The 27,456-nt window shown below is 39.6% G+C and overlaps 1 protein-coding gene and 1 long non-coding RNA gene across 2 annotated transcripts; one reads left to right on the top strand and one right to left on the bottom strand.

Annotated features, from left to right (window-relative positions):
* Positions 1-1,640: 1,640 nt before the first annotated feature.
* LOC140301540 (CD151 antigen-like) lies at positions 1,641-22,902 on the top strand. Its single transcript, XM_072380043.1, has 8 exons — positions 1,641-1,840; positions 5,214-5,298; positions 8,149-8,340; positions 14,668-14,742; positions 17,691-17,795; positions 21,252-21,410; positions 21,557-21,643; positions 21,737-22,902. Exons 2-8 carry the CDS (start codon positions 5,215-5,217, stop codon positions 21,794-21,796), a joined length of 762 nt encoding a protein of 253 aa, XP_072236144.1. The 5' UTR covers positions 1,641-1,840; position 5,214; the 3' UTR covers positions 21,797-22,902.
* LOC140301541 (uncharacterized) lies at positions 11,905-26,446 on the bottom strand. The gene is made up of 2 exons (XR_011914917.1): positions 26,219-26,446; positions 11,905-12,321 (listed from the first exon to the last, which is right to left on the bottom strand). It is a non-coding gene; the product is annotated as an uncharacterized lncRNA (long non-coding RNA).
* Between the last annotated feature and the right edge of the window lie 1,010 nt (positions 26,447-27,456).

Here is a 27,456-nt window from a genome sequence, read left to right as displayed (position 1 = left end):
ATAATAGTCAGTAGCATGAATCATAAATACAGCTATTAACTTAATCTAATTAGAGATTTATGGGCTTTATTGGAACATTGACCTCCTTGCAGTAAAGCTGTAACATGGCAATGGTGGAGATAAAACTTAAGTATAGTTCATTTTAAGGATTAGCAACTGATGTTATTATAAACTGCCAGATTAACTCAATTATTTGCATGTTCAACTAAGAAGTGGAATTCACTTTAAACTTGTACATGATATTTATCACAAAATAGCTACACTACTGCTGTGGAAAATGTGGAAAAAAGTTAATGTGTTAATTTTCTTTTTTTTCTTTAGCCTCTGGGACATTAGCTGTTATTTTGACACACAACATCAAACACCTGCATATGTTTTACCATCTGTCCTGAAGGCACAAGCAAAGAGAACACAGTAGGGCTCAGAGAATTGTATCTATATGACTGTTGGACTCATAGCTCTTTGTTTCCTCTGTGAATAACTGGTGTTATGTATATTTTCTGCATATCGTGCTCGTAAACATCTGGACACACATACTAACCACAGGTTCTACTTTATCCATAACCCACTTCCCAGATTTCAAAATATTTAGGACATAGTGCACAGTTGAATTTGTTAGAAAATGATAAATTTTCTATTCTCTGTGTGAGGGCCTGGTCATGTGATGCTGCTCTCCAACACTCTGCTTCGTGGCCAAACAACCCTTCGAGAGTCCAGTGGTGTGTTTTGGTGTGCTGAGACAGAAATGATGGCCCCACTGGCAGCAGTTCTAATCTTAAACTATAATCCTAATAATTTACTTTTATCAAGAAACACCCATTAACGATAAACCAGTGCAGGTGATTATCTTAGAGTGACAATAGAGTGAAGAGCTGTCGTCGAGGAAGCAGCAGCAGCTGAAACATAGTCTGCTCTGATGATCTATTTTTCCACACTGAGTTGTCAAATTATGACCAACAATGCAGACTTGTTTTGAGTGTATTTGGGAATATCTTTGCAATTATTAACTGACCCCATCTTCCCGTGATTTTAGTTTGTCCCACTTCATTGTTTGTGGTCGTCTTGTATCCTTCTTTCATGATTTTTTGTCTCTTTCTAGTAATTTTGAATCTTTTTGTTGTAATTTTATGTCTCCTTTACTATTTTTTAAATCAGTTATAAGTAGTTTTGAGTTTCTTTTATGTAATTGTTTGTCTCCTTGCAGTAATTTTCTGTCTCTTGAGAAATTTTGTGTTTATGGTGTTTTGAAATGTTGTGGTTCATTTGCAGATCTTTGATATTTTTCTCTCCTTTGGTAATACTGTGTCTCAGGCTCGTCCTGGTCATTTAACTGCCTTTCTAGCTCGAAATATTAAGGTTGACTCTGTGTTTTTGTTCCTTTGCTTCCCCTGGCTGCCATCAAAGTTCGTCTTTGTGCCTGTAGGTTTAATTTTCATTAGGATTGTTTTTGCCTGTTTTATTAGATTTAACCCATTTCTTTTGTCCATCTGTCTGCTTGCATAACTTTCCTGTTTTTATAAAAACTATAATTGCACGTAAATTCATGAGAACATTCTTAAATTGCCCCGTTTTCTCTCAGTAGCTGCTTGAATTACACTGAAGCCAAAGCATCGCCCCGGGACATGAAAAGCAGGGAACATGCAAGGTGGCCCGGGGTGGAGTCAGCCGCAGCTCCAGCCTCTGTTTATGAACTCAGCGTTTTGATTTTCTGCTTTCTGTCCTCACTAGCTCCTCAGAGAAGCTTTTTCCAACGGAGAGTGGAATGAAAACAGGCGACATATAGGAATATTTGTCATACTTTTCACGCTTAAACGTCAGTAGAGGACAGAAGAAACGGCAGGTGAGTGAAAGCAGGAAGTACTCGGTGTCCAGTACTAGCTCATACTGCTTTGTCGCAGTGCTTAGACGGCGTGTTGCTATCATCTTCAGCGAAGCGGCCAAAACGTGTTACAGCTTAATATAAAGTCCCAGTGACTAAACAGGATTTTATCAGATTATAAAAAGTGGGTCGTGCTGATTAAAAACGGCCGTTCTGTTACGGTCACAGTAGGGGCTTTGTTGTAACTTTAGCGCTAGCTTCCACCGGAGCCGTTGTTGCGCGTAACAGCTGAAAAGCAAACGTATTCAACAGATTTTTAACTGGGTGTTTTCATGTATGTGGAAAAAAACAAAGAGGGTTATTTATCTTTAAGGGAATAAACGAGGATTTAAAGTGCTTATCACGAGGTCAAACCTTTTACTGTAACTACAAGAATACTTCACTTTCCAGCGGTTTTTCCAGATTAGTTTATGTTTGGATACAGATTTCTAATGATAGCTAACCTAAATTTTCCATTCGATGATACATTGGATTAGGTTTTATATAAAAATGTCTTCACTAAAACATATGTATTCATTTACGATGTGAATAAAACAGCATTTATATTTGAATTACAACCAAATATGTTGGCTGTAATGACACATTTCTCACCCATCTCTGGGCATAGGCTTTGTAGTAATACCAGTTGTTTATTATCGAACCGTAAGATGCCAAATACTGCAACTCTAAAAAAAAGTGTTCATGTGCTCAAAATGTGATTTAAAGTCTTGATTTAATCGATAAAATAATATAGAAGCAGTATGACACCCAAAACAAGACGATACCTGCCATTTATACCCAGTTTTAGTCTCATTAAAATCAAACTTTGCTTCTTTGTCATGTTCAAAGGTGAGTTACATGAATCAAAACTCAAGATGATGTCCACACTAGCAACACAAACATAAAGACTCCTTATATGTAGTCAAAATAGCTGTAGTTGTAGAAAAAAACCTGAAAAGAAAAAGGGCAGCATGTCTCTATAATCTTGTTGACTTAATCTGATTTTTCTTTGTTTTAAGACTATTCTGGATTTCCAACATGACACTTTAAAGATTTTAACACACTGGACTGATGGCTTTATTCATTATCGATAACTGTGCAGGGTCTTTTTATTCAACGAGAAGATGATAAAACTTCCCCCCAAGCCCAGGCTCATATCTTTATATGTTATGAAATGACCACATTTCCATTTGTTTTGGAATTTGTTGTTTTAAAATGACAGTTCAATTTCTATAGTTCAACGCATTGATTGACCAAGCTGAGCTGCTCTAAACAGTGCGGTCTTTGTGTTGACCATAAAAAAAACGTTAAAACTGGTTTAAGTGATTTGATCACTGTAATCTAGTGGGGTAGAAAACACTGCTATCAGCCTACCAAATGCAGTTTACAGAGAGTATATCAGATAGATGACGTATATTAACTATCTCTGTTAGGAAATAGTTTTGCTTAATGTGTCCCAGATAAAATGAATCATATCCTGAAGAAAAAAAGTAATTCTAAGAGGATCCATTATTGTGGAAATCAATTCTTCTCCAGTGGTAAACTTTCTGGACAGAAGCAAGATTTCTACTGCTTTTTAGTTTTAAAAGCAAGCTGGTAAACATTTGAAAAGGAAAACTGCTTTTATTGACGCAGCACTGTTCTGTCCAGCTCTTACAGGAAAAGACAGAGTTGGCAATTACCTCATGTTTGAATTTAATTAACAGGAGCACATTAAGAGGCCCCACCTAAACAGATGGCCAGCAGACATGCTCTGTTATTCACTCATGCCATGCCCACACCTAAACTGACAGCAGTGTGTATGTGGGGGCAGGGAAGGAGACCCAAGAGTTAGGAGGAGAGAAGGAGTTTCAGAAGGAGGCAGTCAGAGGAATGCATGTATGGACTTGACTGGCAAGTTATCCAACAAAGTGTTTGGCTTTGGAAAAAAGGATGTTTGAATCAGAGTTAACACGAAGGCAGAAAACGTTACATGATGGGATCCATGAATCTTAAAAACATCAAACTTGAGACTTTGTTTGCTTTAATTGTGGCAAGACTACGGTTGAATTTTGAAGGAGCAGGTTATTAAGATTTCTAGCCTTTGGTCGAGTCTTAGCTCTTACTCAGTGCTTAGTCATGGATCTTTGCATGCACATGTAATAACTCAGCTCACTGACTGTGTCTACACTTAGGCTCACACCCCAACACACACACACTCACACACACACTGTTCACTGCAGCCCTGTAACAACTCATTTGTTAAAAGCCTCACACAAGAGCTCATTTTTACATGGTGCACTGCTTCTTTATTGTCCTTGCAAACAACTTTGGTATAATTCAGAGAGCTGCAACGACTGGTTCATTAGTTGATTAAATTAATGTGCCTGTATTTGTGTTAACTGTTTGAATGTTTTTTAGTATTTTTTTTGAAAAGCAATCATTGCAAATATGCTCAGGTTTCAGATTTGAAGGGTTTGCCCTGCTTTTCTGTGTAACATGCTATGTTTATTGGATAAATAAAACTAACTGCAGATTAATTGTTAATACTCGGCCTCCCTTTTAGCCTTTATATAAAGATAGTATAAAGATAGATAGTGATGTCTCTTCCACATTTTCACATTTCCTGTAAAAACAGAATCGTTGGAGACTGTCTAGGCTACTTATTTATGCTAAATACTCATTCAGTTATTACATATCGCTCTTAAATGCTAAGTGCTTTGATTGTCTCTACATGTCTGTGCTGATATAATAGTTTGTTGCGAGCATCCTTAACTTTTTTTGGTACCAACTGAAACTTTTACTGCTGCACAATGTGTTAAAATGATGGCAAATCCCTGCTTTAATTTTCTAATCCATGTGACCACTGCAGCCTGAGCTGCATCCTACCCTCATAACTCCAACTCACTCATTGGTGACTGGTTCAAAGTGCTACTTTTTCTTTTGGTAAAAGTTTAATCGATTGTATGAGTCATGGTGGAGATTGATTGTTAGAAGACAGACAGACATGTTTCACAATGCTAACCCCACTCAGAGAGTACTGGCACTCTTAAAGGAGTTAGGATATAAAATACCTCCTCTGCACTTTCGCTGCCTTGTCCCTGCAGGGAAAAGGTTTCTACAAAGTCCCTGAGGACAGTTCCTGTAGTCAAAACGAAGTTATATTGGTATAGTATTAAATAAATGTCTGTGTGCTGTACAAGTTTCTAAAAGGTATCGTACTTGTCAGTTTATCTACATTTCTACTGTTTATGGGGAAGCTTGAAGCTGTGGTTCTTGATCTCAGGTGTAAGTAGATCATATTCAATCTCCTATAAACTAAAAATGCTTCTACCAAATTGTAATATAATAACTGACAATCTGCTGTCTTTTTCAGCATGGGGGTTCACGAGGAGAAAAGGGAAACGTGTGGGACCATCTGCCTGAAATACCTCCTGTTTACTTTCAACTTTCTCTTCTGGGTAAGTTTTGAATTCAGTCGGCATTGAGCTTAAATAGAAGATTTAGTTGTTTAAAGGTTTTTTTCTGTCCAATGTGTGGTTTGGTCAGGCTCTCAGAATTGAAGGTGTGGACTTGAACAGCTTTTTATGCAACTCAGGTCTTTTGTGTTTTGATTTGGCTGTTTTATTTGTTGATTATGGTGATATATTGAATCTTCTGGGATTGCAGTGAGGTTAAAGAGAAGTCAGATGGGACAAGAAATGAAATTAAAGTTACTCAGTTACTGTAAACAATGTCACAGTTTACCAGTTAAGGTTGGCTGCAGTTAGGGACATTTACCACCATTTAAGTTTACTGTCAAATTTAGATGAATTAACCGTGTGTGTGTGTGTGTGTGTGTCTCTGTGTGTGTGTGTGTGTGTGTGTGTTGGGCGCTGCTGATTACAGTTGAAAGCATTCACAGTTGCTTTGCTGTGTTTAGCCTTCTGCTCAAATCCAATGGAAACAAATGTCTTTAATAGATGTCTTCAGGAGAAGCATTCTCAACTCCATATAAATCTGAGACCGGTATATTCAAGTTTTAACAAGTCAAACCCATATTTCCTGTCACAACAAGGATAGTAATATGCGTGCACACAGTATGCCCTTGTATTGACATGAATAATAGTCTTTTTGAATGGCATAAATTGGAAAAAAGACATCCTTCCTAACACATTAACAAATCCTTATTATTTGTGGTACTATTAGCCCTCTGCTTCCCCTCTTCACTGAATAACATCTAAGTTTTCCACTTAAAAAGAGGATAAAAAGGAAGCATCCAAACCTAATTCCCCCAAACATTCCAGTGTCAGTGTTGTACTGAATATAACTGATGTATTTATGTGTAAAAGAAGAGTCAGACACAAGTGTAACACCCTCACACTCTGCGAAGAAAATCTGTCTGTCTGATTCTCTCTCATTCTCAACGTGAAATCACACTTAAAGCTCTTCCCATATGTGACCATCATCCGTCTGCCAACGAATCGGATCTTTCTCACATTGGCAGACAAACATCACCGAGCCTCCTCAGTGCCAAACGTCAGAGTGAATATTTCAGACCAAATCATACAGTTTGTTACATTGCGGACCTTACGCACTGTGAAGATAAACCCTGCAGCCATTAAGGTCAGGAAGATGTCTCTGACTGAACACTGGGTTTAAAAACAACTTAACTTCCTGCACCTACAACACAAGGAAAGAAACATCAGGTTTTAACATGGATATTGTAGAAGCAGTGATATCTTGATCTCAAACTGCAATAAATGTTAGAATTATCCATTCCTTTATTTTCAAGAGGGTGCTGGAGTCTATTCCAGCTACCATTGGGGACAGGTATTCTGATATATAAATATAATAAAATATACAGCTACAGCTGTGCATAAAGACACAGAACAGATTTGAATTTTCTTTATTCAATCTAGGTAACAGTGATTGTGTTGAGTTGCTGTGTGCTGAATGCTCTGACTCAATAAACGTCACACTCGGATGCTCCAGTTGTTACCACTTTCAGCCAGTAGATGTCGCCAAAGTGTAAGATTTCTTTGCATGACTTGAACTAGATTTTGGACAGGATTCACAAATTACTGTGGCTCATTGAGCTTAAATGGCACATTTACAGCAGCTTTTTCTTTCAGCCCATGCAGTTAGTACTGCAACCAGATTCTGCTGCATCTCTTTATTTGTGGCCATAACTTTTTAATGTGCTGTGTCAAATTATGATGATTATGTCTTGAATCTATCTGTTAGTAAGAAGTTGAAAACCACCTAAAAGGGATATGCTTGAATTGTTTGTTGATGACAGGGGTTTTTACATGTTTTTCATGTTCATTTTAGTGGTCATCAGAAGTTTTGAAAATAACTTTGGGGAAAACAGAAGCCTGCAGGCCTCTTTAAGTCAGTTTAGACTGCTGTGTAGTTTGTGTGTGGTGGTAAATTAGTGTGTCGACTGCTATTATCAGGTTCTTCTGTGAGCTGAGCATTGCTGCAGCTGTTGAGTACTTTGTAAAACACATTTTGTAATTCTACCACAGGCAGTTTTTCTGTGTTTTACTGCCTCACCGTCTCTGGGCACATTGCAGTCTCAGTCAGTTATCAATCTTTAATGATCATCTTCTCTTATTAACTTGATTTAAACTCAGTAGGTGCTTGTCCATGATGACAGAGATCTGCTGACTCATGTTGCGCTGATGTGATCCTCCTGATGACCGTTATGTGTTTGATCAAAGCATCAAATGTTCATTATTCCTCAGTCTTTGAAGCATAAAGATGCTTATTAGGTAAAAGAAAATTGACAAGTCTACAACTTATAATTATTTAGCTTTAGGAAGACATGCCTTTCACATTTTTCAGAGCCCGTATTTGGGACTTTTTTGGTCACCGACAGTCCAAAAGCTAAAGATGTTCAGTTTAATCTCACGTTTGATTAAGAAAAGCAGCCTTTTTCATCACTAAGTCAGTGAATCATGGTAAACTGTCAGTCAAGTCATTAACTAATCAAACAAGCTGCTGCTAAGTTTAGGTATTTTAACCTGTCGCAGTAAGTCTGACAGCCCTGGAGAACTGACCCGAGTCTCTCCAATCGGCTCTTCAGTTATGCTGTTGCAGGACTGGATCTTCAGTGGCGGCAGTAGATTTTATTTATCAGTTCTCATTCGGCCACCGACAGACTTTCATTTCAGGCCCCTCCTTTGGCACTTTGAAGCTACCTTGGATGGTTAATTATTCAAACTCTCTTTGGCACCTTCATGTTGTGTCTCCTCTGTACTGTACTTTGTTCTTTCCAGTCCGGCCACCAGCACAAACCGGACTCTTATCAAGTGTCTCTCTCCCAGTTGGCAGGGGGCGTTGTGATGGCTGTGGGTGTTTGGACCTTGATGGAGAAGAGCGACTACATCAGCCTTCTCTCCTCTAAGACCTACGCTGTCTCCGCCTACATACTAGTGCTGGCTGGAGCCATCGTCATGGTAACAGGCGTGCTGGGCTGCTGTGCCACTTTCAAGGAGCAGAGAAGCCTACTGCGAGTGGTAAGAGATCACATCAAGGTAGAAAGAGAAAAGAGGCTGCTCACAGCAATGTGTGAGACAGAAGTCGCTTGTACAAAAGGAATTTAATGCTTATATCTATATCTATACACATATACACTAGTTTTTTCTGCTACTACTTTACAGGATTACAGGAAACCTTTTTGTCATCAGTCACGTTTCAACTGTTGGCTCTTAATGAATAAAAAAGTTTAGAAAAAGGAGGGTGGACAGAATTATTGTTGTTTTTAATACAGCCAAATTCCCAATAAAGCCTTAAAGACACCATCTGTGAGGTTAATTTGGCTATACTTACATGTACGACGATGAAAGGTAGGTCTCATGCATTCCACAGCATCGCAGCGTCAGACATACTTCAGTCTGTAACTTGATTCTGCTGTAGCAACACGTCACATGTTAGAAGGACGGCTGGACTCAAACCAGCTGTGAAGAAGACCTCCAGCCGGTTATTCTGGGCATGTGAAAGATTTTTTGTTTGTCAACAGGAGTTAAGCAAGAAAAATAAATGTAGAACACTGAAAACAGCAAGCAAGACAAGGGATCCTACAAGGACACCGTTATATAAGAGCCACGTCAAAGTGTCATCCACTTTGGACAAAAAGGCAAATGCTCAATTAGAGAATTTGCTCATATTTGACTTGGTACACATACTGTGCAAAGACATAGGACAGCACTAAAAAAACAACTCTTAATACTAATTTTTCTCATCCAAACATCTCACATGGTCTCTTGCACTCTGTGAAACTCAAATGTTTGTGTCGCAGAAGCTTTGCATCACTTGAATTTCTGTTTTGCTTTAGTGGAACAAATGATGATCAAATGAGAAACTAAGTGCTTGTTAACTATTAGTTAGCGAGTACCTCACTCCATATGGAATTGGTTTGAGCAGCTAATATTTGTTAATAACTACTTAATAATTGGTAAAGGAAGACTAAATGATGGATCTTAGGTTGATCCTGTTGACCAGTCATTCCTATTAAATCTGAATTACTCAATGACCTGCACAAAACTGGTTTAATTACTGTTACTGTGTAGTTTAAGAAGGTACTGTCACTAATAAAAAGATAATCGTGTAGAAGTAACTTGGTGAATAATTTAGTAAGTCGTAACCACCCAGTTTGATGCTCCACTTTACTTGAGGGGACAGAAAAAGGTTAATTAATCCTAACATAAAGATAGATTATTTATTCATTCATTGCTCAGTAGTGAGAGACATTACTTTGGTTCACTGGTAGATAATGTTTAAAAACTGTAAGTTATTAACTAATCATCAGCCATTTCTTAGGATTCAGTTTAGGAGCGAGTCAGTTTAAGAGTTCCATTTGTTTTTGTCTTGTTCCTCTGTATCTTTTCAACACTTTCTGTCTCATCAAGTTTTACATCTTTTTATTATAGAACTGCATGAGACTGTTCGAGACTTAAAACTAGATGTGGAACTTTATTCCTGTGTAATGGATTTGTGTACGACCAATTTAAGAAAAACCCCCACAAACGTCTGTTGATTTACAGCTCAGTGTTTACAGCTTTGTGTTGTGCACCACCTCTTCTCCTCTGTGTGGAGAAGTTCTCAAGCGCTCGGTGCATCCTGAAGAGTTGAGAATTAGGGGGTGAAAGAATGCACTTGTCAGCAAGGAGAGATGCTATCGAACGTGTTAAAGGAAGGGGATCTAAGGGGGTGGGATAATTGTGTGTTTTGTTTTGTTTTTTACTATGTAATGAGTCTCTGCTACCTGCTGAAATTAAACTGGAGTTGCAGTGATTGGCATCACCTTCCTGCAACCTTCTAACAACAAAAAAAGCTGGTCCCATCACAGCTTCACAGCACAAATTTACTGCTGTAAGGCTTAATTTAACCAACTATATTTGCCTTTTAATTAAAGGGAAGGCCTTGTCAGATTTTCATGGAGGTCACTGCAGATGTCCGCACTGTGCAAAGAATGAGAGAGGTCAGAAGAATAAAGAGGAAAACTGTCTGATGGGAAGCGAGGTGCGGTGTGTGTCTGCAAACACACACCTCCATTGTTTTGGTTTTTTTATATTCTGGTAGAAAAGCAACAGAACAGAGTAATGACTCGGGGAGAAGAGGGAGAAACCTTTCCTTCCAGGTGACACAGCCAAATAGAAAGCAGTCCTTAAGGAGGCTGGAGTTCATGCACTTTGTCTGAACACAGCAGAAGTCATTCCCTGACTTTCCCCAAGCTCAATGTGGCTTCTTCTGCTGTTTATTTTTGTCGACCTTTCTGCCCAAAACCAAGAGATTCTCAATTTAGAATTTAAAGAAGAGAAGCCCAAATGTTTTTGTCATTTTCTTTTGATACATTTTTTCAGCTGTGACGTGGGTAAACAAAGCTTAATAAATGCCCAGTGAGACACACCACAGTGTGTATCGTGTGCAATCATGTGTATACTGCACGTTAAATAGACAGCAACTGATTCCCCCTTTCACTGCAGTGAAGGCTGCTCAGCCAGCAGCACGGAACCCGATGAGGCTTTCATGACTTGGTTATGATCGGTGCACATGATGGCCTGGCATTTATTGAGTCACAGATGTTCTTCGGACAGTCTGTAACCGTCAGTTAGAGCTAGAGAAAAGTGGCAGGTGTAGAATTTGGCATGGACAGGGATACTGAATAGTGTCCATGCATTGTTTTAAAAGCTTGACAAGTTTTGTCTTGTTTTGTTTGTGTTTTTTTTACGCACACGAAGAGTGGAAATTACAGCTGTAGATCACTGAGAAGGAATGAACTTGTCAGGTAGGTGTGGGATCACTAGCAACGGCCAGAGAATAAAGGAGATGAGTGTACCACACTGATTTTATGTTGTGCATCAAAAGCAGCAGATATATGGAATGACATCTTATCTTTTAAATCAGTGTATTAGCATTTACAAGTTGTTGGGGTGTCCTCATCCAAAATATTTTATTTATGAATGTCATATTCCATAAAACTGCAGCTGACATCTCCCATTTTTATTCAACGGTGAGTCTGAGTGATCATCATGAATAATTTGCACTATTTTGGACTTGTTTTGACATATTTGCAGTCTTTCAGAACACATGGATAAGCCCCTATCTAAATCTGAACCATAAGGCTGAGCTTTTGTTCTTTGCATTACTGCTGAGTTTAAATGGAGAGTTTTTAAATGGAGATGTCACATGGAGGAAATGGATGGCAACAAAATGATGGACAGTTTGCAGATCTGATGGTTATTATCTTAGGAAGTAAAAGCGTATTAATTAAACTATTTCAATTTCTTGATGTAAAGAGGAACTCTGTTAATGTCTCAGGAAATCAATACTTGTACCCCAGCAGAACAACTGCAGTGTACTGAAGAAGTCTGACTATTACACTGCCTTTTATTAGCGAGGTTAATTGACAGCTAGGTGAGCTCTGTGTGCTGCTAAAAGGTTGCAGGTTGAGTTCCAGATGCTTTTTTTCATCTGATAAAAGTCCCCTTTAATGTGACCTCACTCCCTCTTGCTCAATAATTGTAGAAGCAGCAGTGCACTTCTAGTTTAGCAGCCTTACTTTTTCCTACATACATATATATATATATATATATATATATATATATATATATATATATTCTCCTTGCGCTCATCAAAATGAATCTGGGTTTACTATGAGATGTTAGTTCTCTGCAAAGAATATGTGTGCTTCAGCCAGGCAGCCCACACACTGTGGAGTCTTAATGCCAATGCAGTACTTTGAAAAAGGTTTTATGCAATACATCTTAACCTGCTGACAGTCCTTATGGCAGGAATTACTTTGTGCCCTAAAGTTTCCCCAGAGAAGAACGGCAGCTTGGATGTAAAGTCAGCATCCATGAGAAAAAATGTTCCTGAGATCATGAGGAATCCTCTGGAGTCGCTGCAGTCAGTGATTCAGTGAGTCTCAACCGGCGACAACAGGTTCTCTGTTACACTCTGTTCATCGCACTTCATGTGGGATCAGTCTGCAGAGGCTGTGGAGGAAAGAGTAGAGAGAGCCGCACGGCATGATTATGGCAAAAATTCCACCTCTGTTATCCTTATTTTCAACAGCTGCAATCAGCTTTATTAATAGTGATAATTCCTTAGTTGGGAATATTATGTAAAAAATGTTGGCTTGATCAAAACTCTGTCCAGGAATGTAATGTTGTTTAAATCTATAAATGAGAAAAAGTTGCAAAAGGTGGTAGTTAGTGATAACCCAATTAAGATATTTTGCCCTCGATACCAAGTCACTAAAGTCCAAGTCATCTAAGACTGTCTCAAACTGATATGTGCAGCAAATACAACAAATACTGTGCAAACTACTAACCACACTACATTAAAGTTCCGAAGACTCAACACCTCAACAGCTCTGAAAAGCAGTAAGAAAACATTGGTTGATGCTGTTGCTTAAGATGTTTCATACCATCAACAAGTCCTTTGAACTTGGATTATCAGTCAGGAGGAGGTGGGAGCGCTGCTGGTCTTTTTCCGTGCATTGTTTGCATTTCTGAGATTTTAAGAAACCTCCGGACATGCGGCCTTGCTAACTTTTGATTAAATCAGCCCAGTGTGCAGTGAAGCTTAGGAATGACATTGGGAAAACACTAGAACTCTTAATACAGTAACCCCAGTCGTGGTTACATCAGATGGAAGAACTTGTAGGTGATGGTGAAGTTTGTTTTGTGTCGCTAGAATTTTGCCTGAAGGGCATGTTGTGTAAAGAGGGTACAATTTAACGTGCCTCCAAATTATTCTCAACCATATCAGTGGACTCACCATCCATAGCGATGAATTCCTGTATCCAGGAAACTTTTCTTCTCCTCAAAGTCTTCCAGTGTTTTGTCCACGGCACCGACGTTGGTTTGCAATCGACACTTATAAATAAATGACCCTTTTTAGCTGTGAATTGTAAGCCAGCTTCAGATTGCTCTTCAACTGAGCCAAAGCCCAAAGCAGCTGAGTGAAGTCCCTGTGTTCAGCCAAGTCTTTAAACTTCATGTGTCTGATCAAATCGGAAGTATTAAATAAATTTCTGACCGTACTGTTTTTCAGAATGCTCCAGTTACAGACATTTTCCATTTTAACGTCTGGACACTGACATCCACACAGCATCCATGTCAGCAAAGCTCCTGGCACAACTCTTTAAAGCAGCTGTATTAACTAAAACTCTCTCTTCTTTTTCATTTTGGACCCTCACACACAGCTCTAAAATTCAAGTTGGAGTCTGCTCAACATTCAGGCTCAGAGCTCCTCAGAGATCTAATCAGTTCAAGTCATCAAATCAAAGACCAACTCTGCTTCAACAGGCTGAATTTCTCCCTGTGATAGCAGCAGGCGAGAGGAATTTGGGCCAAGGTCTGACTCTGATAACATCTCTTGTCTTTAATTCTGGAGAGGGACGGTCTACTCTCCGCTTGGCATGAAACACAGACCCTCCCTCCCACTCCCATCACCCTCGTCATGAATCAGATGCAGACGATAAACTCTGAACAGGAAATCTCTCCAAAAGCAGAGAGTGACATGGTGCAGTGACTCACTTTTTGTAGTACCAGGCTGTAATTCTTTAGGTCAAACAACATAAACATGGAGTATGACCCTTATTTACTTAACTTTTGGTTTCATCATCTGCTGTGAAGCTTCTTTTTGTGTGTCAGGGAGGTTATGCAATCATTATACGCCACTATTACTGGGTTGTTCAGGACACGTACTGCGTGATGCACTGTCCCTGCAATATATGTCAGGCTAATGAAAGTGTTTCTTGTCATAGTTATCATGCTCTCATGTCTCAAATTTAAATTCTTGTAACGTTTTACTGTCCTGTCACATGCTAACCTTAACATTTGCATATATACCATCGATACAAACTGCATACTCTTTGTTGCAGGTAAACAAAAAATCTTCTTAAAGCAGCTACTTGCATGCTTGTTGATTAGAGTACTTCTGCTCAGAAGTCATTTTTCTAAGTAGGAATGTAGATGAAAGACTTTGTCCTCCCATCAGAAAGCTACTAGTTTTCAATGAGTCTGTTTCTTTTTTCTCTTTGTTTGTTCTTATTATAGAAATGTTGTTTAAACCCACCGTGGACCAGAATTTTCAGTATTTTTATTTCTAATTAACAGCTGACTTGAATGCTACATGCTTTACACTCTGTATTGTTTCTATTTGGATCAAAACTGTTAGCAGTAGCAGTGCTGCAGTTCAAGCACAGCACATAGTTTCTAATAGAAAGAGAAAAGCACTTTTCAGGCAGTGTCGGACACAGGCGATGAGGTGCCACCTCTGATTTTGAATCCCCATCACATTACCATGCACTAACTGTATTTTCTTCTCCGCAGTACTTTGTCCTGCTGCTATGTATCTTTTTGTTGGAGATCTTGGCCGGCGTCCTGGCTTATATCTACTACCAGCAGGTAATCCTTCCATCTATTCTGGGATTCGTATGTTCAGCTGTACTTATGAAGTGGTAAAGGAATGGGTGACATATATCTAAAGACTAGAAATTGATTTCAGATGACAGAAAAATGAATTTAGAAACAGACACAGAGGTTAGGACTTTTAGGTAGTCTTAACTTACAGCAGTGGGTGAACCTAAGTCTACTCTGTTACTGAAAGTCCTCCACTACTATGAAAACCTCATGTTAAAGTGTGTAGCAGCTTTATTGTATCCTACCGCATGATCAATTGAGCATGTTGGACAAATGTTTTGTGATTTTTATCCCAAGCACGTAGTCAAAAGTGTTGTAACAGAACGTAGACATTTGTTTTAGTTCCCACATGGCATGTGCTGTGCTATAATTTTAACCACGACAAAACCAGCATGATGAATGAGACCGCTGCGAGGAAACATAAGACAGCCCATTAAAAATACAAATATCTGACTACCCGTATTACTTGTGGTACATTTAGTCCAAATGGAATGAAAAATGCCTCAAGTGGTACAAGGCTGAGCGCTCTGTCAGTGTCATTTAAAAGCATTTGTTGTGATTTTGAACTGAAATGCACTCAAACTGAGCTTTTTACATGTATATCAGTGGCAAGTTTATGTCTAACAATAGTAAAAACAATGTTTGGTACCGCTACATTTACTCTGAATCCACACAAAACTGAGTACACTGGTAACAGGAGTAATTGAGGAGTTTTCTATTTATGTGACATTAACATGACATTACTCCCCATCAGCATCATTCCCTCATGGCTAAAGCTTAGGGGCTTGTAGCATTTTTCATTCGTGAGGTGTACTGCTGTCAGTATAACTGCCTCATTCATTGATATTACACAACTCATGAGGAGCCACAGAGGTCCACATCTCTGTCTCACTTCCTAAAGCTCTGCCCCCTTTACTCCCTTCAAAATATTCACACTTGTAAAAGGTGCTAAAATCTCCAAAGCCACCCTTCTTCGTTTATTAGTATTATTATTATTCACGCCTCTCTCTGGTAACAAGTCGTGACAGCTACATTTGCGTTTTAGTTCAAGATACACAAATCTGCTGCCAACTCACTTACAGAAATCACCCCAAGGTTTTACTAGACCAGCATGCTTTGCATAAATGCATAGCTCCACACGACTACTCATCACAGGGAAAGCGAAGCACAGGACTGATTCAAACAGCTTTATACACCATCACAAAATGTACTCTGTATTGATAGACTGCCTTGTAAGCATGCCTGTGTTTAGCTACAGAAATTAAGCAATCTGTGCATTTTTCTTCCATATTTATCATGCAATCCTTCTCATTTTTTCAACTTCTTTGTTGCCTGAAACATACTTTAATGGATTTCTCACATGCTGCTCATACTCTGTTGATGATTAACTTTTCTTCTTCATTCTTCTTTTTTTTCCCAATATTACACTGATTATTTCTTTTTTTGTTTTTGCATCGTCTTCATGCCACCAAAATAAAACCACAGATTTTGTTCCTGCGATAATTGATAATGATCCAAAGTTAATTAAAACTGCTTTATACATAAATGGTGTGCATTCAGTCGAAGGGTATAATGTAGCACTCAGAATTTAATGTAAGAGAACCTCCAGTAAAGTCTTATTTTTATATCTGCTCATGCGCCTTTGTCATCAGCACATAAAGTCGCACACACAAGATGTAAATATACACGTTCTGAAATAGAAGAATTACTTTTGATTTAAACAAATACCGGTACTTGTAGCTTCAGGTTGCCAAATTTCAAATCTGCATTAAAGATCTTGTAAATATGGTCTTTATATGCTGTATTATCTATATATTTTTTTATCTATATGTTTGTTTCATATGTGAGATTATTTGACAAGTGGCTCTTAATAGTTCAATACTATAGATTTAATAGCTCTTCTCCTGGTACTTAGGCATGTATGGTCGTTAGCCTTGTTTGTCCCTTTTTTGGCCCTGAGATGATTTGGTGACCTGTCCAGGGTGAACCTGCTGGGATTTAATGGCTAATTTAAAATATCTGATGGGCATCAGTCCAAACCAAAGGACTTCTGCTATTTAACGTGATAAATTTGAATCATTTTAATTAGACTCCCAACTTTAGTGCAGATACTTTGCATGATATATTGCTTATGCTGGGCTTTGTTTCCTAGCCCTACATTTCTTTTTTTTATGCACTCGTATGAAAACACTGTGAGCTCAGTTTTCCTATCAATATTCCACAGAAAACATTGTCATGTTTATTCAACTCAAATGTAAACAAAGGACAATAAAATGAACCTGGAAGCACATGTTTCATGTGTGTGACTCTGCAGATGAGTGAGACTGATTTCTGATCCTCACCTGCACAGAGACTTTAATTCCTGTTACTTGTATGTGGTGACTGAACTGCCATGATCCCTTTCACCATCACACCCGCTGTTTCTAGCGTTTCCACGTTACTGCCGCAGTGTTTCCCAGACTGTCAACAGGTAAAATGTTAAGCTGAACAGCTCCACCTTCCCTTATCTCCTTCCTTTGTCTTCTCCTCTCGTCTCTCATCTCTCCCATTCCTCTCTTCATCATTCATTCCCTTGATATCTCCTTCACGCTTTGATTTACAGCAGTTCCCCAGCTGGCTTGTTGCCATAGAAACTAAGCCCCCCAGACCTCCTGCTCCTTCGTTGAGCTGCCACCGGTCGAGAGAACAAAAAAAACAGACTTCCTCTGCGTTTGCCCTGGCGTCATCTGCTTCACTGTTGTTAGAACTGCCGTCCATGACATGTATCTTAAGAGAGAGCTTTTGTCCTCTGTGCTATAAATGTGCTATCTTTAGCTAAGTCAACAACTGCAGCTAATTCGTCCCTTATGGCCATGCCCAGTGATTGTCTGATAGTTTTGTGGTGATTGTAGTGGGCTGCTGCTGCATTTATGTGTGTTTGTGTGTCTGAACAGTTGAATGAGGAGCTGAAGCAGAACCTGAGGGAGACTCTGATTATGAAGTATAGTCAAGACGGGCATGAGCATATCACCGAGGCTGTGGACAAACTGCAGCAGGAGGTAAGTGGATGGATGATTGAATCGATATATAGATGAATAAGATGGATGGATGGGCACAACTACATATTTCACATGATCAAAGTTGGCCTCGTTATAGTTCTTACTATCACAATATTTCTTAAAATCAGAAAAAGCTGTATGTATTTAGGGAGCTGTTGGCCTCCACACTGTCATGTTAAAAATCAACCTGAGCTTTTAAACACAAGTCACATGGATCTCCAAGTGGTTTGTTGATTGGACAACATTTTTTTTAACCTATCATCCCATCAGATTAGAGATTTTGATGATGGGGGCGAGTCGAAGCAAATCCGATTCCGGTCCTTCTGACTGCAGCTTAGCATGATGGACTTGTCCACACCCATCTTTTGCTTATACCAGTTGACAGCAGGACTGGATAAACCTGAGAAGCAGATGAGACTGCAGTTTGTTTTTCAGGCCATTTGGTGTCTGCACGGATTCTTTTATTTTATTTTTTTTCATAAACTTTAATTTGTACCATTTTGAAACGTTTCTTAGCATGTGGTGCTTTTACCCCGTTTTAGAAATTATTAAGTTGTTTTTTTTAAATACTGGTATGCCTATTGGGAATGGTGTCATTCTCATAACAAAATACACCCACGGACCACAACTTAAAAACCACTGAGGGAGTACTTTGATCATCTTGTTACAATGCAGTGTTGTGCTGGAAAAGTTTGGGTTTGTGTGGATGCTAATCTGTCATGTCACTCTCACCTCAACCTTGCTTTAAACCAGTCGAACTCTAACCAGCGAGATCAGATTGAGAAGCATGTTAAAAAGCCACGGCGTTGAAGCAGCCTCCAAAAACCAATGATCCTAATCTGATTTCATTTTATGTGTACCAGTGCAGCAAGCTTTATCCATCTAGGTGCCACCCAGCGACCTGCACTGCCCATAGCATCCACTTCTTAAGTCCAGATGTCACACATCACAGGAGACTGTAAGAGGCCTTGTGTTTTTGCTCTCAGAGGAGCTTTGGTAACACGAGGGAGGACCTCTGTGGTTTTAATGTTGTGGCTGATTGTTAATGTGCACATAATGCTGGCATCAGGAGTTGAAGCCTAGCTTGGCTTAAATACTGGAATGGACTCTGATTGAGAAGGCCTGACCCCCCCACCTCCACCCCTCCACCCCCTGTCACAAACTGTGGTCTCGAAATAGTTAGCGGTGCACTATTTCTAGATCTCAGTGATTGGGAGGGAACATTAATAAGTCTGATATGTATGTGGGGGCAAGGTCATTTAAGGCTCAGAAGGTAAGATTCAGAAATCAGATTGAAGTCCAACAGGGAGATTGAGTAGTGAGGCAAGCACGGGTAATCATGCCTTTTTTCTCCCACTAATCCACTGGAGATGATGGAGCGAGCCCTGATGGATACCTGAATACAGTGAATTACAGTAGTCAAAACGAGAATAGAAAAGACATTACCTGATTTGATTAATTCATTTATTTTCTTATATTCTCTTAAGCTGGAAAAAAAAAACTAAACTAAACAATATGTTTGACCTGCGCATCAAAACTGGGGTTAGAATCAGATATTACTCTTAGATTCTTAGCAGCTTGTGGGATAACAGAACAAACTGTGGCTTATCATCATTCAATTTAAAGGGAATTTTGGGTCGTCATATATCAATAGCATATGTCTCTGCTAAATATTGTTCACTCTCCCCTGAGAGGAAAAGTATGTGCTACAAAAATAAAACCGACCACAGAGCTCAAAACACTGAATTATTGTTACAAATGATCTATTGGGTCTTTACCTCTTCCATATAATACAACACAACAGCCTGCACTGCAGATGCCACCGCCAGCCTTGATTAGTTTCTAATATTCTTCAAGATGCCACAACTTTTACAGTCACTCTATTGTTTGGTTTCAGTTTGGTTTTGAGATGAAGCGCAGGTATTTTAACTTTTTTTTTTAGGGCTGCATAACCCTGTCCGTGCACAGCATCATTCACGGTGCAGACGTATAAACATTTATGCGCTTGTCTCTTTCACAGTGGCAACATTAAAGCAACAAACTGCTACAGAACCCACAATTCCTTGGGTCAGTATTGATTTTTAAACACTGTCCTGCTCAATTAGGTCAGACTACATCACTTATAAGTTCATTCAAACGAGCACGATGTGATCCATCTACTCACATCTACGCTTTAAGATGCATTTCATCAGCTGATATATGTTTTGTTTTCTCCTGTGTGCTCCTGCTGATGACAGTTGTTGTCACCTTCTCTGAGAATAAGTTGGACAGGCACTCGTGGAGGCATTTGTTATAAGTCCTGATAGAAGGTAACAGGAAGTTGTCAACGTTATGCATTTGAATGAATCACAATGTCTAAAACTGAGATGAGCCAATGAGATTTTAGACTGAGCATAAAATCCTCCTTTTTACTATCAGGTTTGGTTCCGATCATATTGTGTTCATCACTGAAGGCTCATTTAATTTTTCTAATTTCAGCTTCCTCACTCCTCACTCTTCTACCCTGCTTGTGACTCATAAATCCTTCCCAGCCAAATATTTGTGGATGTCCAGAGTCCTAAAATACACCCAGAGTAGATGGGACTGAGGAGAATGGTGGGGGAGCGAAAAGCAAGGAGGCAGCACTGCGTCCTTAGCTGAAGATTTTTGGGTACCCACAACATTTAAAGAGCACGTGCCATGTTAACCTTACACCTTGAATTCACGAACAGATTTAATGCTCATATGGGAAAAATAATTAAAGTATTAAATTACAGCGAAACAACCGTTGGATGATGTTTAAAATGACTCTGAAGTAAGAATTCTCTTAAATGCCTTTCATTGCGCCTCATGTCGGTCCTCGACTCCTCCGCTCGCATCTCTGGTGGGAGGGACTAAGACACAAATAGAGGAGTCGAGTGGAGGAATCGAGTGTGTGCGAATTGTGAAATGAGATGAGGGCTGAGAGCTTCACAGCAATACCAGACCTGACAGGGAGCAGCCAACAACCGTGGAACTGCGTATTACAATGAAAAGCTAACTTTTGGTGAATTAATGAGAGATCTGGAGACGCACAACACTCTGAAGGAAGACATTAGTTTTTTTGTTTTTGCCATTTGTATATTCAGCTTCTGTGATCATTTTACATAAAAATTGTTGTCTTGAACTTATGTATGTTACAGTTGTATCATACTGAGCCCTACACCAAAGCTTTGCCTGTTCATATTAAACAGGATAACTTGTCATGATTGTTGTACAGATGCCACAGTCGCAATGATCATCTGAATCGGCTGTAAGGCTAAAAAGCCTATTTCCTGAAACGCTTCCCTATTCTTTCCCTAAGTTACACTGTGATTTACTTTTGTGAGGCGCCGTACTAATTTATTTTAACCGTCCATGTAAAACAGAAAGTTTCATTTGTGTCTTTTTATACGTTTTCTTTGATATTTGACATGTTTTCTGCAACTCGTCCATCAGTTCAAGTGCTGTGGGAGCAACAGTTCATCCGACTGGAATGAGAGCATCTGGATTCGCTCCTCAGATGCAGATCGGAGGAGGGTACCTGACAGCTGCTGTAAGACGCTCACAGATTTGTGCGGTGTAAGGGACCACCCCTCCAACATCTACAAGGTGGAGGTGAGAGCCTGATGCGAGCATTTGGTATGACTTTGTATGTGTGTGAGTGCTGCAGAACTGTATACATAACAGTTGTTTGCCGTGAGACTCCGGCAGCGCTCCCACATCAGCTGATGCAACATGAAGACACTCTGTTTTTCATTTAGGGTGGCTGCATCTCTAAACTGGAGAAATACATCCTGGACCATTTGAAGATTATTGGAGCGGTGGGTGTTGGGATCGCTTGCGTACAGGTGAGCGCAGAACTCTTCTGCGATGTGCTGCACGTAAAGATATCAAATAAAATGTAATAACTTGTGTTTTCCTCCTTTCCGTCCAATCCCCAGATCTTTGGAATGGTGTTTACATGCAGCTTGTATCAAAAATTAAAGGCAGAGCCATACTAAGAGAAGCAAAAGAAGAAAAGTGTGTGGGTTCGGAGGTAACTTCGTCACCATGTGCCATACTTAAAAAGCCCATACGTTATTTCCTCTTCCCTGCACATTTAATAAGAATCATTTGGCAAGATATCTAATTGCACATCTGATTATCTCATTTTAGTAAGCAAAGTGTGGGAAAAACACTTCAAGAATTTGGCAGCTTCAGCTACATCTTTAAGATCAGAGTGGCGAGAAAAAGCCTCTTAAAGACGAACTGATGGGAATTTTACACAAATTTTGTAAAATTTGCGCGAAACAGCCTCCTCGAGACTAAAACACTGGAGTTTTCTTATCACTCTGATTCCCACAATGTACTTTTGATATACGTCCACCGGATTGTACACCGATGAGTGGCGTGAAGATCAGTAGAGTAAAGCTGGCACTTTGTAGAGTGGTAATCCTGATCACAGCAGCTTCTCTTATCAGCAACATGAGCTTTAATAAGCTCATCTCTGGAGCACTCTTTAACAGCATTTTGTATCCACATATAACCAGTCAGTCATGCATTTTAAGTTTTTATTTAATAGTGGCCTTTTTTAACATTTTATATTTTGTAAACAATCATTTTCTGGAACACCCGAGATACTTTCTCAAGAGCTAGTATTTTTAGCCATATACTGCCAGCATCTGGACACTGTTTTACTGCTCTGACGTGGAAAGGCTGACTCTAATGAAGGGATTTTATGGTTATGCTCATGACGTATACAAACAACGCCACTAATATCGCTCATAAGAAAGTGCCTCATGTTTTTGATTTTTACCACCTCTTTTTTATACACTTATGCCAAAGTCATAGATTGTAAGATTGTACCAACTGTATCTCCTCCAGCCTTATTCGCCATCTACTGTGCCGATGTTCTCTTTTAAAGAATGTTTTCTTGAGTTAGGATTTTGTTTTGTTTTCTAGACCTTGAATATAATAATGTATTAAACACACACCTACTGTAGTGGGAAATTCTATTTCCACACTTTCACTAATTATCTTTTACTGTGTGCCTAAAGGAAAGCACTAAATCTGCTGTATTTCTGTCTTCATGATGATATTTTAGTTGAATAAACATAGATCCACACTACTCATCGCTTCTGCTGTGTTTGTTCTTTCAGCAAAAGCCAGGTGGTAGTTATATTACCAAAGGATGATCAAATATTTGATTGACTTTACAGAGTAGTACAGTACAGATTCCTTCACATCATAGTTATCAGGCCATGTCATCCCAAAAACTGCCAAAAAAAACTCTTTAATGAATAAAGCATGTGACTGTAACCAGTGACCCTTACACAATTGGCACCAGCTTACAGGTGCATTAGTGTATTAACCAAAAGGCAATTCCATAATGTTACAGCATTGTGTTGTGGTGATGTGGAGGTGGGATGTGAGCCATATTTCTGACAGCTGCTGTGGAAGTGTATTATGGCCTGTAATGAGAGTTACTGTGTTGTCGGGTACATGGCCGGGTCGTTTAAGCCGAGGCATTGCTAAGGGTGACAGTGCGTTGGTGTCGTTGCTGTGAACAGTAGCAGTTACTGTGTCCAAACACAGGGAGGCAGCACTCTCCAGGCTTTCACTGCCACAACATCATGGTGATGAAAACAGCTGGTTAGTGTGTCTGAAAAACACCCCTGGGTTGTTGTGAATTACCCCCTCCCCGACTCACTCATTTACTTTCTCCTTATTCTAAGTAAAAATAGCAGAGCATCTTTCACAGGGACACCTGACGTGTTCCTGAGGGGGTGAAAGAGGCTAAGCACACAGTTGCAGAAGTCATTTTGGCAGTGAGCTATAACGACTTCATGAAACAAACAATTTATTCATTCACAAATATGTTTCTAAATTCTATATTTAATGTGCAGAAGTGGAAATCGAATAGCAAGCAGGCAGCTCGCTGCTCCAGACTTCTAAATGATTTCCACTGAGACTGCTAACAATGCAAATCCAGCCATTTCCCTGTTAGTGACACTGGCAGTGTTACAGCATTTCCCCTCTTGTGTAGCAGGCACAGGTGGTGGAGCGAAACGGCAGGAATCAGTGCTCATACCACCCCTGAAGGTGCTCTCACAGTACACCATGTGAAAGCTGAGTCATTCCTGGCAAAATATGCGGGTGGCGTTTCTTTTCTTTCATAAAGGGGATTCATTCAGCCTTTACTGTTTCCTTTTGAGTGAAAGTAGTTGAACACGTGGCCATTTTTACAGAGCAGTTATCCAAGGAGCAAACAACTGTGGAATGCAAGCCGTCTGCCTTGCTCTTGACGCAGTCGCCTCCTTTGCTTGTTGCCTGAGTTTGACTTAAAATAGACAGAAATAACGATGACCCCTCAAACAACCACCGTGTCCTAAGCGAATGCACCCTGCTGATGAAAACTATCATAAATCTTTCTCTTCGCAAGCCATGCAGGCATCCCTGCCTGTTATGCTTGCGTACCCACATGCAGGCTAACACAAAGGGGTATGCTAATAATGCCAATGCGTGACATTTCCAAAATATCTCCTCCAATTCACTCTCTAAACAGTTGTCCATTCAGTGCGCATGTCACCTGCTGCATCTCAGCAGAGACGTATGCTATTTTCAGTCCAGAGGGGAGGCTTGCACACCCTTCACCTTCCACCTTTTTCCTGGGAGGTGATGTGATTTCCGTGCCTACGTGGTCAAAGCGACAGCAGGGAGCTGTGCTGCAGTTTGTCTGCAGCTGGTGACAGAAGGAGGAACATACAGGCATTTGTTCCCAGGGTCACCCTTGAGCTGGGAACCCCAAGAGTACAGAAACTTGTCTAAATTTGGGTGTAATTTGCATAATTTAAACGTAATGGACTGGGGACAGCCTATCAGCCGAGGTTAATTATTTGTTTCTCATTTGGCTTCACAGCAGGTAGATTTGTCATGAGCTATAACGGTTCCTGTCTACATCCGGGTTGAGTTACAGCTTAAGTTTCAGGTTACTTACAAGGAAATTAGTGTGAACGCTTGTGTTAGGGCCACCCAGAGAGGATAACACATCTTACGGAAAAGGAGAAAGACAACAATGCTGGCTGTAATAGAACCTATTTATTTTTTCCTACTTGTCTAATAAATTACTGTAAATATTACTGTATATATATATATATATATATATATATATAAATAATAAATCAGTTGCACTTCAACCCTTAACATGGCTGCAAATAGACACTGCATTGTTTGAAGAGGTCACATGTTCAAAAGTGAGGAACAACTCTGTATATGACCATAACATAAAAAGAGCATGATGTCATGGAAGCAGAGCAGGCACAACAAGGCTGTGATTGTGACTTTCAGCCAGCTAATTCATAGCTGTTCATGCAGGAGAGTGAAGGAGCTCTGAACATGCCGGTAATCTGCTCTCGTTTGGCTGCATGCATGCTCTGTATCCCGAACATCTGCTGCAGGCATCTCTGGTCATTTCATTTTCATTCAAGGCTTTGGTTGTTTATGTCAAGTGTGTGTGTGTGTGTTTGGGTAACAAATGTAATCTTGAGTCTGTAGATGGCAGCAGCACTCTTGGCCAATCTGTCTCAATAAAATGGGGGAAAAAAAGTCTTTTGTCCTGCCTGTCAAAGACTGCCAACTGAAATTCAAATTAATTGGAAATTTCCGGCAAAAAGAAAAAACAAAACAAAACACAGCAACAGAGAAAAATAAAAATTCCCTGTACCAAGCAAACTGTGCTTATATACCTGTACAGGCCAAGTCTTTACTTAGTCAAGCCATGCAGATATTTTGAGACGTGAAAAAGAATATTTGCTTATAAAGTCCATAATAGGCTTCTCGTCCAATGACAGCTGGGATAGGACACAAAGATAAACACTTATTTATGGTGACCAACAGATTCTTCTTCACCTTCATCATCACTATGACTCTGGATCAGGGATCCTTGACACTGTGCTGCATGAAGTAGGGACATAAAATGTCAGTTTTGTCCTTTGTCTTAGCTCTGTGAAGATGACTGATTTTATTCGGACGTTTTTACACAGTTATCAACAGTGTTATTAAATGCTGACTTCACCTATTTGGCGTATGTGAGTGAAAGGAGGGGGCTGATTATGTAAGTAATTTACATTTCCTCCAATTTTGAGAGCGACTGGCTCAGCGAAGTGAGCTACTGAGCCTCGGCAGCTTTGAAGCACCCCTTGGACTAATACCAGAGAGCTGTGGGAAATAAAACCTCACACTGAGCTGCCTCTCAGCTTCTAGGAGTTGTCAGTGGTGCATATCTTGCAGGAATAGATAAATAAATAAAAGGAGCAACTACTAGCAAGACGAAGATCTAGGTAAAGCTCCTGTCTTCTGACAGGAGGCTCACACGTGGCTCTTATCCCTCAGCATGCAAACACTGTATTGTACACACCGCATACATCACTCTCTCTGTCACTCACTTGCTCACTCAGGCTCACTTCAGCCTCAGTTCGCCCCCTGAAGCGTAGCGCCTCAACATCTGGCTCTCCATTTCCAATCTCCTCTGGGTCACATCCCAGTCAGGCAGAGGAGATTCTGAGTCCTGAGGTGTTGGACCTCCTCCTAGGTCGCATGACGAGCTGGCTTTTGCTCTTCCTCCAGGGCTTTAGGTTGTGTTCCTTGGCGTGTTCCCTCCTGGATGGCAGCAGGGTTACAGCTGTAGATCTCCAATGAGAAGCAGTCTGTAAAATGAAACTACCATGCAGATGAGAAACTGATAGGCGTGACATTATTGGACCACAGGAACTGAAGAGCAAAAATGGATGTATTGCTCCACATTTCCTGAGTAGAAACAATCTATGTGAATATGCATATTTCCTTATTAGATGCTATTATTCTTGTTATCACAACAAACGTCATCTCAAGGCACTTCGAAGATACAGGCCAATTATGTTCCAATTCATTGTAATCAAATTATAATATAATAAAATCCAATTCAGCAGCTATTGTTATGTGTCTTTCAGATATGAAAATTCTACTCACAAAATATTGAAGTTTCTAAAGATCGAGTTTTCTTAAATTAAATTAGTGATACTGTCACAATTTGGCTCCTCCAAAGAAGACTGTTTTCACCTTTTCCCTCCAAACTTTCATGAGGGTTTGATAAAATAACTCCTCCACTCCTGCATGCCCCCAAATCACCAAAAACTATTAAAAAAAAAAAAAGTTGTGTTTAGTTAAATATGTGCACATTCTGGCCGAATAACATAAGAGTCTATGCACCCGAGTTAAAAATTAAGGACAGTGAAAGAGGGACTGTTTTAATTAGTTGACATAATTTACTCGACAAAATCTGTAAAAATACCAACAAAACACAAATCATATAGATCTAAGTTTGAAACTTGGCTTGGCTTCATAATTACTGATCAATCAACGTGCCAGTATTACTTTGTTTTAATGTTGTGGTGGATTTAATTTAGTCTCCTTTGCATCCTGTTCAGCATTCTAACCTGCGACCCATTTTAGAGTTTTTTCTTACAGTTTCTCCATTTTATCTTACACTTTTAAGTTGTTTGATTACATCAAAGTGTAGATGACAGGAGGTTTCATTTCTTTTGTATCTGTGTGTGTGGTGAATTAGTTTGAATTTTCTGAGGTGCTGAGTTTAATTTTTCTAACTGATTGCATCTGGACAGCTTTGAGGGGTCAGTGACTCTGA

The sequence above is a fragment of the Leuresthes tenuis genome, unplaced genomic scaffold, assembly GCF_036924035.1.
Source record: "Leuresthes tenuis unplaced genomic scaffold, fLeuTen1.0.hap1 SCAF_2, whole genome shotgun sequence".
Taxonomy (NCBI): Eukaryota; Metazoa; Chordata; class Actinopteri; order Atheriniformes; family Atherinopsidae; genus Leuresthes; species Leuresthes tenuis.
The sequence above is the reverse complement of the archived record's forward strand: the minus strand, read 5'-3'. Positions and strand labels throughout refer to the sequence as shown.